Source organism: Salmo salar, chromosome ssa07, assembly GCF_905237065.1.
Source record: "Salmo salar chromosome ssa07, Ssal_v3.1, whole genome shotgun sequence".
NCBI classification, from domain to species: Eukaryota; Metazoa; Chordata; class Actinopteri; order Salmoniformes; family Salmonidae; genus Salmo; species Salmo salar.
The window spans coordinates 19,710,396-19,730,805 of record NC_059448.1 but is presented as its reverse complement, the minus strand read 5'-3'; the positions used below and the strand labels follow the sequence as shown (position 1 = coordinate 19,730,805).

The 20,410-nt window shown below is 42.9% G+C and overlaps 1 protein-coding gene across 17 annotated transcripts in view; it reads right to left on the bottom strand.

Moving 5' to 3' along the window:
- The window catches only part of LOC106608716 (adhesion G protein-coupled receptor L3), a 314,147-nt gene that overhangs the window by 210,156 nt on the left and 83,581 nt on the right, over positions 1 to 20,410 (bottom strand). For all 17 annotated transcript variants that reach the window (XM_045721694.1, XM_045721685.1, XM_045721691.1 and 14 more), the window contains one exon: positions 14,622 to 14,835. In XM_045721694.1, coding sequence (XP_045577650.1) covers positions 14,622 to 14,835 — 214 coding nt within the window. The remainder of the gene's footprint in view (positions 1 to 14,621; positions 14,836 to 20,410) is intronic.

Here is a 20,410-nt window from a genome sequence, read left to right as displayed (position 1 = left end):
AGGATTGTTTCGAGGCACAGATCTGGGGAAGGGTACCAAAAAATGTCTGCAGCATTGAAGGTCCCCAAGGACACAGTGGCCTCCATCATTCTTAAATGGAAGAAGTTTGGAACCACCAAGAACCACTCTTCCTAGAGCTGGCCGCCCGGCCAAACTGAGCAATCGGGGGAGTAGGGCCTTGGTCAGGGAGGTGACCAAGAACCCAATGGTCACTCTGTCAGAGCTCTAGAGTTCCTCTGTGGAGATGGGAGAACCTTCCAGGTGAACAACAGTCTCTACAGCACTCCACCAATTAGGCCTTTATGGTAGAGTGGCCAGACGGAAGCCACTCCTCAGTAAAAGGCGCATGACAGCCCGCTTGGAGTTTGCCAAATAGCACCTAAAGACTCTCAGACCATGACAAACAAGATTCTCTGATCTGTTGACATGAAGATCGAACTCTTTGGCCTGAATGCCAAGCGTCATGTCTGAAGGAAACTTGGCACCATCCCTACGGTGAAGCATGGGTGGCAGCATCATGCTGTGGGGATGTTTTTCAGAGGTAGGGACAGAAAGACTAGTCAGGATCGGGGGCAAAGATGAACGGAGCAAAGTACAGAAAGATCCTTGATGAAAACCTGCTCCAGAGCGCTCAGGACCTCAGACAAGGGTGAAGGTTCACCTTCCAACAGGACAACAACCCTAAGAACACAGCCAAGACAATGCAAGAGTGGCTTCGGGACAAGTCTCTGAATGTCCTTGAGTGGCCCAGCCAGAGCTCGGACTTGAACCCGATCGAACATCTCTGGAGAGACCTGAAAATAACTGTGCAGCAACACTCCCCATCCAACCTGAAAGAGTTTGAGAGGATCTGCAGAGAAGAATGGTAGAAACTCCCCAAATACAGGTGTGCCAAGCTTGTAGCGTCATACCCAAGAAGACTCTAGGCTTAAATCGCTGCCAAAGGTGCTTCAACAAAGTACTGATTAAAGGGTCTGAATACTTTTGAATTTTTTATAAATTAGCAAACATTTCTAAATAACTGTTTTTGCTTTGTCATTATGTGGTAGTATGTGTAGGTTGATTAGGATAAAAAAACGAATTGAATACATTTTAGAATACGGCTGTAACCTAACAAAATGTGGAAAAAGCTAAGGGGTCTGAATACTTTCCGAAGGCACTGTATGTCAAAGTGTGTCAAGCATCTGAAAGTTCCGAAAACTGTGTCAACTGTGAAGACAAGGGATAACAGCTTAATGAAATTCAACTGATGCACACAAGTACGAGCTGACAATAATTTTGGCTGCTGTCATATGGACACATTCATTATAATGCCATTATTGCTTTTGTGCTGAGTTTCACTATTTAACAAGGCCACTTGTCGCTTTTAATGATGTTTAGGCTATTGATGTCATTTAACCGTGCGTCTTGACCGTGCATTTTGGTGGTTGTGGTATTATAATTTTGTTGTTATAAAAAATATGATTTTGCCATCTTCCAAACATATGCTTTCTGTTCCATAGTGGCAACAAAGGCACTCCATGAATAAAATGTATTAAACACTTGAAAAAAAAATGAAATGTATATATATATATATATATATATATATACACATACATACAGTTGAAGTCGGAAGTTTACATACACTTAAGTTGGAGTCATTAAAACTCATTTTTCAACCACTCCACAAATTTCTTGTTAACAAACTATAGTTTTGGCAAGTCGGTTAGGACATCTACTTTGTGCATGACAAGTAATTTTTCCAACAATTGTTTACAGACAGATTATTTCACTTATAATTCACTCTATCACATTTCCATTGGTTCAGAAGTTTACATAGACTAAATTGATTGTGCCTTTAAACAGCTTGGAAAATTCCAGAAAATGATGCCATGGCTTTAGAAGCTTCTGATAATTTGAGTCAATTGGAGGTGTACCTGTTGATGTATGTGAAGGACTACCTTCAAACTCAGTGCCTATTTGCTTGACATTATGGGAAAATCTAAATAAATCAGCCAAGACCTCAGAAAAACAATTGTAGACCTCCACAAGTCTGGCTCATCCTTGGGAGAAATTTCCAAATGCCTGAAGGTATCACGTTCATCTGTACAAACAATAGTACACAAGTATAAACACCATGGGACCACGCAGCTGTCATACCGCTCAGGAAGGAGACGCGTTCTGTCTCCTACAGATGAACGTACTTTGGTTTGAAGTGCAAATCAATCCTAGAACAACAGCAAAGAACATTGTGAAGATGCTGGAAGAAACAGGTAAAAAAGTATCTATATTCACAGTAAAACGAGTCCTATATCGACATAACTTGAAAGGCCGCTCAGCAAGGAAGAAGCCACTGCTCCAATTCTGCCATAAAAAAGCCTGACTACGGTTTGCAACTGCATTTCGGGACAAAGATCGTACTTTTTGGAGAAATGTCCTCTGGTCTGATGAAACAAAAATAGAACTGTTTGGCCATAACGGCCATCGTTGTTTGGAGGAAAAAGGGAGAAGCTTGCAAGCAGAAGAACACCATCCCAACTGTGAAGCATAGGGGTGGAAGCATCATGTTGTGAGGGTGCTTTGCTGCAGGAGGGTTTCATGAGAAAGGACAATTATGTGGATATTTTGAAGCAACATCTCAAGACATCAGTCAGGAAGTTAAAGCTTGGTCGCAAATGGGTCTTCCAAATGGACAATGAACCCAAGCATACTTCCAAAGTTGTGGCAAAATGGCCTAAGGTCAACAAAGTCAAGGTATTGGAGTGGCCATCACAAAGCCTTGACCTCAATCCTATAGAAGATTTGTGGGCAGAACTGAAAAACTGTGTGCGAGCAAGGAGGCCTTCAAACCTGACTCAGTTACACCAGCTCTGTCAGGAGGAATGGGCCAAAATTCACCCAACTTATTGTGGGAAGCTTGTGGAAGGCTACCTGAAACGTTTGACCCAAGTTAAACAATTACCAAATACAAATTGAGTGTATGTAAACTTCTGACCCACTGGGAATGTGATGAAAGAAATAAAAGCTGAAATAAATCCACTTTTATTCTGACATTTTACATTCTTTAAATAAAGTGGTGATCCTAACGGACCTAAGACAGGGAATTTTTACTAGGATTAAATGTCAGGAATTGTGAAAAACTGAGTTTAAATGTATTTGGCTAAGGTGTATGTAAACTTTCGACTTCAACTGCATACATATACATAAATGTATATATATATATATATATATATATATATATATACACACACACACACACACACACACACAAACGTACGTACGTACGTGTATATACACTGCTCAAAAAAATAAAGGGAACACTTAAACAACACATCCTAGATCTGAATGAAATAAATAATCTTATTAAATATTTTTTTCTTTACATAGTTGAATGTGCTGACAACAAAATCACACAAAAATAATCAATGGAAATCCAATTTATCAACCCATGGAGGTCTGGATTTGGAGTCACACTCAAAATTAAAGTGGAAAACCACACTACAGGCTGATCCAACTTTGATGTAATGTCCTTAAAACAAGTCAAAATGTGGCTCAGTAGTGTGTGTGGCCTCCACGTGCCTGTGTGACCTCCCTACAACGCCTGGGCATGCTCCTGATGAGGTGGCGAATGGTCTCCTGAGGGATCTCCTGCCAGACCTGGACTAAAGCATCCGCCAACTCCTGGACAGTCTGTGGTGCAACGTGGCGTTGGTGGATGGAGCGAGACATGATGTCCCAGATGTGCTCAATTGGATTCAGGTCTGGGGAACGGGCGGGCCAGTCCATAGCATCAATGCCTTCCTCTTGCAGGAACTGCTGACACACTCCAGCCACATGAGGTCTAGCATTGTCTTGCATTAGGAGGAACACAGGGCCAACCGCACCAGCATATGGTCTCACAAGGGGTCTGAGGATCTCATCTCGGTACCTAATGGCAGTCAGGCTATCTCTGGCGAGCACATGGAGGGCTTTGCGGCCCCCCAAAGAAATGCCACCCCACACCATGACTGACCCACCGCCAAACCTGTCATGCTGGAGGATGTTGCAGGCAGCAGAACATTCTCCACGGCGTCTCCAGACTCTGTCACGTCTGTCACGTGCTCAGTGTGAACCTGCTTTCATCTGTGAAGAGCACAGGGCGCCAGTGGCGAACTTGCCAATCTTGGTGTTCTCTGGCAAATGCCAAACGTCCTGCACGGTGTTGGGCTGTAAGCACAACCCCCACCTGTGGACGTCGGGCCCTCATACCACCCTCATGGAGTCTGTTTCTGACCGTTTGAGCAGACATATGCACATTTGTGGCCTGCTGGAGGTTATTTTGCAGGGCTCTGGCAGTGCTCCTCCTGCTCCTCCTTGCACAAAGGCGGAGGTAGCGGTCCTGCTGCTGGGTTGTTGCCCTCCTACGGCCTCCTCCACGTCTCCTGATGTACTGGCCTGTCTCCTGGTAGCGCCTCCATGCTCTGGACACTACGCTGACAGACACAGCAAACCTTCTTGCCACAGCTCGCATTGATGTGCCATCCTGGATGAGCTGCACTACCTGAGCCACTTGTGTGGGTTGTAAACTCCATCTCATGCTACCACTAGAGTGAAAGCACTGCCAGCATTCAAAAGTGACCAAAACATCAGCCAGGAAGCATAGGAACTGAGAAGGGGTCTGTGGTCACCACCTGCAGAACCACTCCTTTATTGGGGGTGTCTTGCTAATTGCCTATAATTTCCACCTGTTGTCTATTCCATTTGCACAACAGCATGTGACATTTATTGTCAATCAGTGTTGCTTCCTAAGTGGACAGTTTGATTTCACAAAAGTGTGATTGACTTGGAGTTACATTGCGTTGTTTAAGTGTTCCCTTTATTTTTTGGAGCAGTATATATATACACACACACACACACGTGTGTATGTATACGTATGTATGTGTATACATATGTACATACGTGTGTGTGTGTATGTATATACATATATATGTATACAGTATATCACGAATATATATCACACACATACACACACACACATGCATATAAACATATATATGCATATGAACACATAATATATACATGTATGTGTGTGTACACACACACACATATACACACACATACATACACACACACACACACACACACACACATACATACATACATACATACATACATACATATACATACATACACACAAACATATACACACACACACACACACACACACACACACACACATACATACATATATACACATACACATATATATATATACACACACATACACATATATATACACACACATACACACACGCGCGCCACACACACACACACACACACACACATATACGCATATACACACACATATACGCATATACACACACATACACACATATACGCATATACACACACATACATACATACATACATACATACATACATACATACATACATACATACATACATACATACATACATACATACATACATTACTTATAGCCTATAGTACCAAACTAATGAAAAAGCTATGGTGTTATTTGAAAGAATATATATATATATATTCTAATGTTACCCAAGGCCTTCATAATAAAGTCTCAAGAAGGCCAGTTTTATTGCTTCTTTAATCAGCACTACAGTTTTCAGCTGTGCTAACATAATCGCAAAAGGGTTTTCTAAAGATAAACTTGGATTCGCTAATACAACGTGCCATTGGAACACAAGAGTGATGGTTGCTGATAATGGGCCTCTGTACGCCTATGAAGATATTCCATTACAAATCAGCTGTTTCCAGCTACAATAGTCATTCCAAAAGCTCCCAGCACTTGAATCACACATGATACAGTATTATCATCAGTCTGAATATATTTTAGAACAGCTTTCTATACGTTTAGGGTTGTGGGGTACGAACTGATAGAATATTCAACGCCACATCTGCGCCCGATCAAAGTGAATTATGCAACTGTGGTATGAAACATTGATCATAAGGATTGTGTCATCAGTTTTCCAGATTAAAGATTAATAGTTGACATCCCATGCATCCCCTTTCAATGAATTCCATATTAAACCTATAGATTGAGGAGCAGAAACCATCAGCGCATAAGTTGTGACAGTTGCCAAAACAACTGAAACATCACCCCATGTAATAATAATCAAACCCATCTGAAACTAGTTAGACAGCCTCTGAGACTTTTAAATGAATCCCATACTGTAAAAGCCACCAGAGGGCCCCTATACAAACTTGTCTTGAAAGCGTTACTTGGGGAAAAACCTTGTTCTTGAAATCCGAGACAATTATGCATGGATGACAGGACGGGCTGCCAAAAAGAAACGGACGGAGCAGGTGAGGTGACTAGAGGTGAGCGAGGGATGCCTGGTAGAAACGGGTCCCCAGGGACTCGCTTTTTGCCTGAGAAAGGAAAACGGAGAGAAGGGGCCTCCGCGCCTCGACTGTGGAAGCAGGTGGCAACGCCGGCGGCAACTATTTTCCTTCCCCTGAGAGTCGTACCCATAGGAGTTGGCCCGCGGCCACCAATTCATGTCCAGTTTCGGCCCAAGTGGGGGGGGATAAAGAAAGAAAGAGAGAAAGAGAGAGAAAAAATCCATAGTATGGAGTGGGAGACTATAATGTCAGAATTGAGCAACGACTAGACGCCATCCCAGACGAACAACTTGAGTCACCGTTTGATGACCAGGGCACCTCGTTGGGGCTCGGCCCCTACAAGATTAGCCCACACTCTCTCCCCATCGTCTGAGTACACAGTGCCGCCTGGGCAAGCCAGCTGACATATTCAAACAACCCACATACTTACTGCGCTCCGTGACAAATGCAGTAAATCCACAGCTGTAAAGACACTGGGAGAAAAGCAGAAAGAGCACCATCGACTCGACAACTAGAAGGGCTAGCAGTGGCACAACAGAGAGAAATCTGACTTCCATTCTGACAAACAAACTCCAAGATGAGCTCCCGTTCTCATGAATGATTCAATATCACTGCACCACTTGTGCTAACAGTGAGAGAGGAGTAGACAAGCTAAATAATCAGAAACTACACCATTTTCAAAGCTCATTTGAGCATAAATATTGACTTCCTCACAGATGAAAATGATGTCTTGTTTATTTGGAACTAATGGACACTCCAGAAACTTGATACTCTGGAGATGTCCTTCTTTTCTTTCTCCGACTACGGCAGTTTTCTTTTCAGGACTAAAGTACGGCTAAGTGCGCTCCGCTACGGGTGAGGTTATTCCAAAGAAAATGAACTAGTTCAGCCACTCTAACCTCCCTCCCCCATGTCTACCTAGTTCTCTATAGATGATGTATGTATAAGGAGTGAAAAATAGGGTACCAAAAAGGAGAGGCTTTCATTACCCAGCTAATTTAGACTGGTTTAAAATCACCCGGTTGAGGTGTAATGAAACGTGGAGCCTGGTCTGACACCTGGAGCCTGATTCATAGGGGCATAGTTTTTCAGGTGAATTATACCATTCTACCGCTCGCTCATCAATTTCAATTAAATAGCCCTCAGCGCAAGTGATTAGTGCAGGAATTTACATCAGGGGAAAGTTATTTTTGGGGGCAGGGTGCAGGCAAGGGAGCAACAGAGAATGTAAAAGGACTGGTAATGATGTAGAGACAAGACATCAATCAGAAAAGCATGATGATGTTTTATCTCCGAGGCGAGGATGGATCAACGTAATGTTACCCAAAGGTCAAGCGAAGTCGGCCGCCCACTCCTACATAAGACGACAGAGAAATTGCCCCCTTCGGCACTTTCGCTTTGAGTTGGAAGCGGCGAGCTGTAGTAGACATCAAATAGGTGTCTACTCCTGCCTGCCAATTAAGAGAAGGACAGAACAAGAGGGAAGATGGAAGGGAAAAACAACAGAGGGATTTCTGAGCGAAGGAGGAAAACATCAGATGGTAGCGGAGTCTGCTTCCAGTGTGCCATTTGACCACCTACCCCAAATCTGAATTAGCTCTTTCTTTACTGTTCTGGGGCATCCAAGTGAAACCCAATCCCACAGCTGACAAATGGACTGAGCCCTCCTCCTCCCGACCAATTACATTCATTCCATTATGACACGTTTAGCCAGTGACATCACCGCGCAAGGCTATTCATCTGACATTCTATCACGTAAGTCCTGAGCTATGTCCTGAGGAGAACAGTTGAAAAGTTAAAACCTCTCCCTTTTATTTTTTTATTTTTTTACTTCAACTTGTGGGGGCATAAGAAAACCCAGAGGGCATTCGGAACAACTGCAAATGGCATCCGACACAGGGATTCTCAAACCGCCCGGCTGCTGGATTCAATCCTCTTTCTTTTTCTCCCTCTATCCTTTGAGAGTTATCAATCTGCTCTGCATAGGAAAACCTCCAAAAAACATTTTCCACTGCCAGCTTAGGCCCTTATTTTCTTAATCACCATTAAGTCTCGTCTATGACCTGGGCTTGCCCGTAGGCTGGAAGGTTAGACTGCCAGGCTGAATTTACTGTACCCAATTGGCCAAATGGAAATGCAGCAGGTTCTTATCAAGCCGGATGGAGAGAATGGAGGCAGGCGGGGATGAAAAACGAGAGGGGATAATGGATGTCGGCTGACTTCATCCATAGGGAAAGAAAAAGGAAAAAGAATATTGTTTTCCTTTTTTCTGTGAGAAGGCACCACATCAAAAAGAGAGTTAGATGAACTGGGAAGGCAAACATGCAGAGATGGAAATTGGGCTTATATACCTTAAGTAATCATCAGACTTTGGAATGAATTTTATTGCTTGCATGTTCTTTGTATTCCGAAGGGGATATGACTTTTTCTGTCAGAGCTGTTCTTGCTTGCGTGACCCTTTTACTTATTACTGGTTGTAGTCACAGAAAACCTCCCTTGGCTCAATTTCATTGTGTCACATTTGTTTTGGTATTCACAACACGCCATCATCTCATGCGGTGGTTGATGGAATCTATAATTGACAGGTGATCAACACAACCATGGTTCCGAGGGGAATAGCTTGATTAATAGTTTGTCGGCACTGCATGCCCTGCAAGACATGTATGAGTAAGGACAGATTTGGCAGAGGCAAACTGCTCTGCCTTATAAACTTAATACAAATATTGCTGTTGGTCTTATACAGACCTCATACAGCACAAAATGTCCTCAATAGAAAACATGGACAAAATACAAACTCTGCAAACTGGAGGCTGGTGATTTCTTTCTGAAAATAACCCTGCATCCAATCCCTTTGGGTGTGTGCGAGAACCACATGTAAGATATTTTTTATTCAGAGATTAAATTCATGCATTAGCACATCTTAGCCGAATAATTGACTCTCAAGTTTTGATTTATATGGGAAGTTCAACACCAAGCCAAACTACATACTGTGTATCAACCAAAATCACATATACTGTTGTATCCATGGGTCATAATCTATTTAAAATGCAAACATACCAATTATCTACTACCAACCAAACAGTGCATTGCAACGCATGAACTGGGACACCTCCCTTTAAAAACATGAGTTAGGGTGCTGCAAAACGCCAAAAGCCTTTTTTTAATAAGGTGACTTTCCCTCAGAGACAGCCAATTGATCTTAGATGAGACAGTATCCCGCTTCAGCTCGGCGAACTCCTGTTACACCATGCTTCCTCATCTATTCCATATCACCAAAACGCAAACGGCCAAACTTTTATGAGAAAAGGATGAGAAGTATCAGAAGTGGTAATACACGGGAGGATGAATACGTAATGGGATACAAGGCAGTTGGATGTAGAATAATTTGTGCCTGGCTGAACTCTCTAGCTTGTTGTTGGGGGCAACTAGGGACTCTAAACACTCTGTGTAAGGACATTCCGCTTGGTTTGTGCTTTAGTGGTGTGTTCTTTCTCTCCTCAAAATATGACTAGCATTTAATGGATTCCACCACTGATGGTAACCACATAGACTATGAATACCCCTCAAACATGTACTAAGAGTAAATTGTACTGTCACATGCCATGTATTCCATTATAAGCATTGGCTGAAACAACGCAAAAATCAGAGATCAAGGAACCAATGCACAATGTGCATCAACATGTGACTTGAAAAACAGGAATGCCAAAACAAATGAATGTCGGATTATTATAAAAAAATATTATATTTACTTGCCACCTGGTTAGATATGTGCAGTGTTTTAATATACACTGAGTGTCTGCCTATCCAGCCGTTGAAATGTACGCATACGACAGTTAAGTCAAGGGATTTGGATGAGGAAGGGCATTGGAACTGAAAGGGACCTTCAGCTAATATTCTCTCTTTTAAATAAATATCTTATAAAATCCTTAAACCCTGAAGCAGGTCAAATACCAAGAATGACGGAAACTCGACCGGATGTTAAGATCAACGGTGAGGGAGTAGGATTTTTACTTCATATTCTCTCTCTCTTCCCCCTTCACGCTCTCTTATCTTTCATAGTTTGCTTTTACATTTGAGGAATTTGAAGTAATAAGTATGTTTTGTTTGTTTCATACATTCTAGCCTGCATATGACAAAGTGAATGAAGGCAAAAAACTATTATGGTGTACATGTAAAAGAAAATGAACTATCGACTGAAGATCTGTAGCTTCAATCCCAAGTGGTATACAATGCAATACCCTTGACATTCAACCTGCTGGTAAATGACTGGGAACTAGTGTAAAATCAAAGCACACACGAGTCACTTTTGCTTCAAAAACATATTTCCCTTCAAATGTCATGTTTTTAGACAGTAATTATTTCAAATGTTCAGTGTTTGCCTCAACCGGGGAGCAGACACAACACTGCACTTAGCTGATGAAAGGCCAGACTCTTGAATGTGTAGAGAGAGAATCAGCAGACCCAATGCCTCGCAGACAGAGAGAGAGAGAGAGAGATGAGGGAGAAAAAAAAGTTCAGAGGAAAAGGGATAGAAATGGGGGGGAAGAGGAGTCTCCTTTTTGACCCTCTTCTCTTCCTATCAGGCGTTCCCTTAAGGTACCCGGAGAGGTCTGCAGAGATGCCGGGTGATATACGACTTTGATATTGCCGGTAATTACTAGCCGTGAAGGCCACGACGCCTCAGGGAAAGAGAGGGGGAACACAAAAGACGACAGGCGCTGGGCCGCTGATGAGAAAACGATGGAGGATGTTGTTCGATATCGTCGTCGCTCGTTTTTGAAGTGCGGCGCGTAGCACGCGCGTTGGCGAGATCAAGCCCGATTGATATGATAGCGCTGTGTTGTTGTAGAGGACGGGCGGAAGCACTTCTGAGGAATAATCTAGCTTCACTGCAGAGTTTATTGAGGAGAGATTTCAAGAGGCTCCAAAACAATAAACCGCATGTTGATAACTCCCAAACACTCAATATACAGAGGTAGTTGCCAGCTAAAATTCATTGGGAAGAGTAGGCTGGCTAAAGTATGGTAATTGCCGCCAATTACGCCCAAATGAGTCCTGGTGGCATATGTTTGAATTACGCTATCATTAGCCACCTTCCAGTTGTAACCCGGTGCCACACACAGGTGACACGTCTTTGACTGGCTGTGAGTTTCCAGACACGTAATGGCCGCCGCATGCGAGAGTATCAGTAATGACTCAGAGCCATTCATCCTGTCGGGGGCATGTTGGGAAGACAGCCTTCATTTTGAGATGCATTACGGCACTCACCGGCACGCTATCACTCAGACAGGAGATATTAGAACTCGCTTAAAAGACTAATGGAACCAAACACCTAGCTGGAGGAGCCTCTGTATGCTGATAAGCAACCCTTTCTTCTTTTTTTTGGGGGGGGGTCATTCTGAATATCAAATGGGGCCCTTTTTTAATATTTAGGGGGATGGGAAGGAAAAGGAAGTTGTGCTGACCAAATGTGTACTGACTGATAGCAGGCTTGGTGACATGGATGGGTATTTTCCTTGTGATGGATGTTAGCCTATAGCTTAGTCTGACAGAGTGATACCCAGACCATGCCAGCAGGAAAGACAGGTGGCTCATGGGCTGGCAAAAAATGTAAGAAAATCCCAAAGGAGGAACATTCCACGAAGGGGGAGGGGTAGTCTCCTACAGGGTAGGATATCAAATATCAGGGAAGTGTGCTTCAGTCCTGGTGCCAATGCCCATTCTGTTTGGAGGACATTCTGTACGAAGCCAATAGCCAACAACATGAAAGTAACCAACATACTTTTCATTCAAACCCCTAAAGATAGACATGAAAACAATCACTGCTGTTTTCTATTTGTCATAACATCTAAGCTTAGTCTAAACACTAAGCTAAATGTACTTACTGTTATGCAATACTTAGATAATCTGATCAAAGGCAGTCAATTGTAATCAGGAAAAAGCTCAAAGAAAAATGACAAATGCTCAGAAGCATGTCAAAGTCGGCATCAGTGTGCTGAACAGTCCATTCTTCTTCTGTGTGTATTTGTCACATTATCCTGTCAGTGACATTAGACAAATCCACTAAACAAATGCCGAGTGAGCGGTTTTGGGGCCCATTTTTCATCTCGTGTCGACCTCTGCACTATCTGTCGTCTTTGAAGCGACAGTTTTCTGATTTGCTGTTTGTTTTGATTGTATTCCTGTTTTTGTCTTCTAATGAGCTTAGTTACCGGGTTCCTAGCAATAGCTGTACCAGCTCTGTTGCAGCCGGGGGCATCGCGAGACCGTCACACTTTCCTACGTGCTAACTAACCCCTAGCGCATCCCTATTCACATGCTAATGTGTTAGCCGTGTTGCAAATGCTACAAATATCTCAGGACTCTTCCCCCTGCTCCCCGAGCCCCCCTTACCACCCACAACCTTCATCCCCATGCCAACTTTGCCCCCAAACACAATAAGAGCTCGCTCTGAATCTCTGAATTGGGTTTCACTCGCTGTTTATCTTTTGTGAGTTGCCCCCGCTAGCTCTGTGATGCTAAAGAGAAAAGTGCAGTTCCCTGGCGCTGTTCTTTTTTTTCCCTGGTTGTCTTTTTTGTTGTTGTTCCGTTTCTTCCTCATCTCCAGTTCGATTCATTCCGGCAGGGATTACTCTTCTGAGTGGGAGGTGCAGGAGGGAGAACGAGGGAAATGCTATGGGCCGGATCAATTATCTGACAGTGGTGTTAAGACCTACCTTTTAATCCATACTTCTCACACTAGTGCGTATCTCACCTTTGTCATGCCATACACAAAGTGGAGGGAGAGGCAGTTAGATAATGTGCAGAACGTCATTAGTATTCTCAAAAGGGTAGCACATGGAACACTGGGTTCGGAAAACGGGGATGTGTCAACACTGAAAAGCAATTTAGATAAACCTTATCTCGTTGGAGTGCTCGTAACTTATTCACGACAACATGAGCGCGACAACAGCTACAAATCCTGGTGCATGTCTGCAGCTTTTAAAGAGGGCTTGAACCAAGTCATGCTGTGTATCTATGGAAAATGGCTTTACAGACAACCATTCCTAGTACTTAGTAACCCAACACTGTGTATAATGATAATCATAGCAAATTCCAAAAAATAACAACGAATGTGCTTACTTTTCTTAAATAGAGCACATTATCTGCATGTATGCTCAAAGCCTATATGATGTGTACATTTACATAATGTAAATTATCAAATTATGTATATATTCTCTCACATCACTGTCAAAGTGCTGTATACTCTCTGTCTGCACTGACAAATCGGCCTCTGTTTCCTGATTTCTCCACAATGTAGCCATAACTCTACACAAAGTGCTTAGGTCTGGCAGGGAAGCTCACCGAGGTCATATTTATTTAGACAAATAAGATTTAATGTATTCAAATTATTTCAAATGAACATTGATTTCCATCACAGGCAAAATGTATAGGTGGTATAAATTTACACCCAAGACAGGGATTTATTGCGATCGATCTGAGAATTTTCTAGACTCGTTGGAATTCTTAACGTATTCTACTGAGAACACAAGGATCGATTCACCGCCGGACAGCAAACCAAGAGTGTTTCATATTGTATTTCTTCAAAGGTGGTCCGTTGCAGAAGACATCCTCGTAATTCCGATCTCTAAACAAAACTTAATACCCAAACACGTCCTACTCATGAAATCCCTTTGCAATAAAACATGTCAAGTGTATCGTATACACCGGATTCAAAAGTGTATATGTCCCAAATATACACTTCCAGGATTATGTATGTAGCACCTTTCATCTCATTTGAGAAAAATGGAAATCGCTAACAGCGAGAGGCACCTGTAATATAAGTGGCAATCACCTCAGAGTCTCATTCAAATCAATATCCAACTAAACGTAATTCAGGAATTAGAAATGGAACACCAATTATCAACATAGCGGAATTGCTTATTATTATCAATGAGGACTTGCTTCCCCGTAACAGACAAAGTTAATTCATGAAATCCCCTCCACTCTGGTCTATGAACTCCAGACAAAGACAAAATAAAAGGTAGCCAAGATTGCAACGGCAGTATTTGGGGACGGTGTCAATGAGCATTACCAAGCATAGACAATCTATTCATAGTAATGTAGAGAGACCATACATAGATGTACAGCTCTAGATTCTTATCAGCAGAAACATAGATGTACAGTTCTAGATTCTAGACATGATCTTGTAGCGGTTGAGATGGTACAGTAGCAGCAATAACTTAGATATGCAGTTCTAGATTCTCACCAGCAGAAACATTGATGTACAGTTCTAGATTCTCACCTCTGGGACATGATCTTGTAGGCATCTGGCAGGTAGCAGCGCGTATTCTCCATCTGTGCCGGGTCTGCGTCGCAGATCTTGTCGTCGGTGCGGCCGTAGTTGGCACTCTCGATCATGATGACGTCAGTGCCCGGACAGCGCAGCTCGATGGGGTAGCTCTCACACGACAGCTCCCTCCTCACCACAGCCATGGGGATGGGCGCTCGACTGAAGGCTGTGGGTACATAAAGAGAAAATAACGTCAGCAAACAGTGCGTAACAGTGGGTATATTTACTGTGTGGGACACGTGTGCCTGGTGGGAATCAAACCTGGGTCTCCCAATAGCCAACCTAATGTCTTAACCATTAGACCGAGACAAAACAGCGAGAAAGACCGAGAGAAAGACAGAGAGAAGGTGACATTAGAGCAAAGGTCACAGGTCAGATATTGGGAGGTAGGAAGCTGAGCTGACAGGGCCCTCGTTGGGGGTGGGAGACAATAACATGGCTATAGGTCGTGTGAGAGACGGAGAGATGCGGCAATCAAGATCGTCAAAGAGTAGGTGAGGAGCATGTTAGTTGTGTTCATGACGACCATCCAACCAGTAAGACGAATACAGAGAGAGGTGAGAGAGATGGAGGGAAAGAGAAGTAGACAGGGAGAGGGAGTAAGAGAGAGAAGAGGCCTGACTAAAACATCCATATGTACCACACAATTACCGCATCATCGTGTTGTTATTCAATTAGAGCTGAGGGAGGTGGCCACGCCCACTTAACAGGGGAAGGTGGCAAGGGGGTGAACGCGTGGCTAGCTGCTTGCCCTCTGGCAGTATTCTAATTGTTTACCCACAGGCAGCCCAATGGTAAGCGACCGGAGCCTGCCGTCTGTCTGTTCGGACGTTTCTGCTTTGCCTCTCGCCAGACGAACAGTGGAGAGACTCCAGGGGTTTGGTGTTTACAGTGGGAATGAAAAATGAGTAGGAAACGTAAACGCTGGGCTGAGTGACCATGGGGGACCGTGACAGTTATGGATTTTCATAAACACCCCTTAACATAAGTGTCTGTGTCGTAGCGCCAACACTGGACAATGTGTACTGCAGGCATTTATCATCGGCTAGAAGGGGGATAGACAGCCAGTATGTGTACTTAATGGAAGTCTCTCTCTCTCCCTCTCAGTGATCTGGATCATATTACACTTCTACTTTCAAATAATTGATGGCTGATGAACCACCGGGCACCATGGAAGAGAAAGGACACACATTTGATTTGCCAGTGAAATTTATTTTACATGTGTTGAAAACAAGGCCGTGAAGAGGTAGTATAGTAAGATGTTTAACGTGATACATGAAAGTTGTTGCATGAATCTACTGTAAGAAAAATCTATGATAAGCCACTGCCAGGTAAGCTTGTTCAATATCATGCGCCTAACTATCTAGAATACTTGAGGCACTATTTTCAAAGTAGCAGAGCAAGCAAAAAAGACCCACGCACAGTGCCTTCAGAAAGTATTCAGACCCCTGGACTTTTTCCACATTTTGTTACGTTACAGCATTCTAAAAATGATTCAATTGTTTTTACCACCCTCAATCAACACACAATACCCCATAATGAGAAAACAAAAAAATTATGTTTTTTTGAAATGTTTGGCTAATTTGCTAAAAAAGTGAAATATTACATTTACGTAAGTATTCAGACCCTTTACTCAGTACTTTGTTGAAGCACCTTTGGCAGGGATTCTTGGGTATGACGCTACAAGCTTCGCACACCTGTATTTGGGGAGTTTCTCCCATTCTTCTCTGCAGATCCTCTCAAGCTCTGTCAGGTTGGATGGGGAGTGTTGCTGCACAGCTATTTTTAGGTCTCTTCAGAGATGTTAGATCGGGTTCAAGTCTGAGCTCTGGCTGGGCCACGCAAGGACATTCAGAGACTTGTCCCGAAGCCACTCCTGTGTTGTCTTGGCTGTGTGCTTAGGGTCGTTGTCCTGTTGGAAGGTGAACCTCCACCCCAGTCTGAGGTCCTGAGGGCTCTGGAGCAGGTTTTCATCAAGGATCTCAGTACTTTGCTCCGTTCATCTTTCCCTCGATCCTGACTAGTCTCTCAGTCCCTGCCGCTGAAAGACATCCCCACAGCAGGATGCTGCCACCACCATGCCTCACCGTAGGGATGGTGCTAGATTTCCTCCAGATGTGACGCTTGGCATTCAGGCCAAAAAGTTCAATCTTCGTTTCATCAGACCAGAGAATTTTGTTTCTCATGGTCAGAGTATTTAGGTGCCATTTGGCAAACTCCAAGCGGGCTGTCATGTTCCTTTTACTGAGGAGTGGCTTCCGTCTGGCCATAAAGGCCTGATTGGTGGAGTGCTGCAGAGATGGTTCTCCTTCCGGAAGGTTCTCCCATCTCCACAGAGGAACTCTAGAGCTCTGTCAGAGTGACCATCAGGTTCTTGGTCACCTCACTGACCAAGGCCCTTCTCCCGCGATTGCTCAGTTTGGCCAGGCAGCAAACTCTAGGACCAGTCTTTGTGGTTCCAAACTCCTTCCATTTAAGAATGATGGAGGCCACTGTGTTCTTGGGGTCCTTCAATGCTGCAAACATTTTTTGACACCGTTCCCCAGATCTGTGCCACGACACAATACTGTCTCGGAGCTCTACAGACAATTCTCTCGACCTCATGGCTTGGTTTTTGCTCTGACATGCACTGTCAACTGTGGGACCTTTATATATACAGGTGTGTCTTTCCAAATCACATCAAATCAATTGAATTTACCACAGGTGGACTCCAATCAAGTTGTAGAAACATCAAGGAGGATCAATGGAAACAGGATGCATCTGAGCAACATTTCGAGTCTCATAGCAAAGGGTCTGAATACTTATGTAAATAAGGCATTTCTGTATTTTACATTTGTAAACATTTCTAAAAACATTGGGTATTCTGTGTAGATTGCTGAGGAATTGTATTTAATTAATTTTAGAGTAAGGCTGTAACGTAACAAAACGTGGTAATAGTCAAGAGGTCTGAATAATTTCAGAATGCACTGTATGTGGAAAGGATGACACCATCATTTTGTAAAATAATAAATAAGCAAATGTGGACCAAAAAACAAGATGGCACAGTATTTTCATAGTTCTATCCAAAGGCACATCCCATTGCATGGATGGTTACCATAGACATGTCTTCTCCTAAACATATGCACTGAGAATGTCAAAATGCTGGTACTATCTTAAGGGGGTGGTATGTACAAAGTACCAAACGGAATTTTAAAAATGCCATTTTGTCCCCGCAATCCTTGAAATCAATAAATAATTTCATTTTTATCGTATTTATTCCACATTCTGTTTCATATTCTCTTGCTGTGGAGTAGATCATGCTCAAAATGCAACACAACATCAATTTATAAGCAGATTGGAGTTCTGTTGAAGTTTCATCCTATGCTTTGCTGAATAGCTTGCCTAAACATGAGTTTGCTCTACCGAGTACCATTGATCTGTTTCAATTCACTGGGTCAAGTAAGTGCAGTAGTTACTCTACAAGGCAAGAAGAACAAATTGATCCATGTGCAATTTTAAGCAACAGAATATGCCATCCTTGGTTGTTTGAAATCAAAGCAATTCATAAGACAGACTTTTTTAATAAGTTTTAACTTGTGCATCACTGGTAACACTCTATATACACAGTGTACACACACCCACAACTATAATCAAATGTCATGACATATGCAGCTTCAAAAGTTGGCCAGAACCAATTACTAACAGGTATGATAGACCAACATTGAGAAAGGGAAGGCTAATAGTGTTTCCATGTTATACTTGAAGATGGGAGTCAAAACTAGCATAGCTTACAGCCTGCTAACTAAACATGAAAGTATACAAAGACACCAGCATACACTTAAAAGTCTTCTCTAATTGTATTTAATAGGTCTGAATAAGAAGTTGAGAATTATTTTGACACAGTTTTTTATAGACCCGATTTTGTACTCCCCTGATTGTCTATTGACAACTGACTGGGCTATTAGACTGACCTCAACATCCCTGTGGATCTTAAAAAGGAACTCTCACTCTGTAACCTAAAGACAAGGTAACAACACAGCATGTCAGCGAAGTGATATCTTCCTCCCACATTAAAACAAACAAGGAAACGAAGCCATACAAATACATTTGGGAGACAGATTCCCTCAGCCGCTAACGTAAGCAATAACCAGAATCCCCGGCTACCAACACCAGCATCCTGCCGGTATCGCTATCTAAGTCCACACATCCATCGAGCTAAAAGCAAGATGGAGTCTCATTGAAAGTCCTTCCTGATATCTAAGCTCTCAGTTCTATCCTGTTCCACTCTCTCTCTCTCTCTAATACTTGAGAGGAATATCCTGCTGTACTCATCCTCCTGAGATTTCCCATCAAGATAAGTCTCTCGACGAGCACTCTGCTGAATACGCAAAATAAAAGTAGAATTGTGGGAGAACTCGCTGGATAAAACGTTAAGGTCAACTAAGATGTCTTTACTTCAACTCATCCAAAAGTGTTAATTCACAGTGAATCTACAGAGAGGAGCGAGTCATTTCTACAGACACATGCTGTAATTCACAAATAAATATTTAAACAAACTCAATTACTCACCAAAAAGGGTATTTGAAAGGTCACTTGAAATAATGTCGCTCTTTCCCGAGCTTTCAAAATCACTCAGAGGTCGCAAATTGAAAACCGAAAGAGGAGTTTGATTGTGGGCATTGAATGCGGATTTCCTTAAGTAATTGGGGGAAATTGCATGATCTCAAGAGGGCTTGCATGTAGAGCGTCACTGAGGGCCTGGGGTCATTGAAAACCAGCCCAGACCTCCTTCCCTCCGACCCTTCTTCCTTTACTCCCTCCGAGCCACAGGGCACTTCAGTTCAGACAGAGCAGACTAGCAATGACATTTAAAAGTCATCATTAATATCAAAACAGGGCCGTTGGGGCACGCATTTCAGTTGATCGCCCAAGAAACAGAAAAATTGTCAGATGGAAGGGGTCAACGACTGCAGACATTAAGATTGGAGAGTTTGTTTGTGTAAATGGCTGTCATAATGGAGATAAACACAACTGGTACCGTTGGAATTGTCCATCGTCTCTCTAAAAAGAAGGGCTGCCTCCCACAATGTACCAATGTTCTGGCTTCACATCTGTACAGATCGGTCACTGCATACATCACTGCCTTATCCGCTTGTTGCTCACATCCCGTCAACACAAAACAGTAGCAAGCAAGGATGGCCATTTTTTTTTGAGCACATTTCGCAAGTGGCTAGTTTGCATCAACTTCCTTCACTAAAACCACTACAAAAGGTTTTTGTGATGTTCTGGAATGTCTGCCTCGTGATTTGTTGAGAGAGTTGTCCGTCTGAAGAGGACCCTCCCCGGATCATTTTCTCTGTCTTTTTGAACTAAACACAAGAGTCCGTCATTAATCCCAGATTCTAGTCACTGTTGCCTAGGGTCTGGCTTTCCAAGACTAAAGAGTCCCTATGCTGGCTTGTGCAATTATTCAACCTTTTCTACTGTCAGCCAGTTTCTGAAAGCACCAGCATGCACACAGTCGATGATTTGTGATAAATATGCAATCTCAAATCAAGCCCGGATTGGAAAATACATCAAATAAATACAAAGTACGAGGAAATATCATGATGAAATACAGTATTTCGTTTCCGGCTGCAAACTACACAAACCAAATCAGAGGGCGGCCAATTCAAATGAGCTCTGATTGAATTGAATTAACGAGAGAGGGAGGGAGAGAAGGGCTGATTCAACACATCGAACGTCTGTCCCTCTTCCCCACG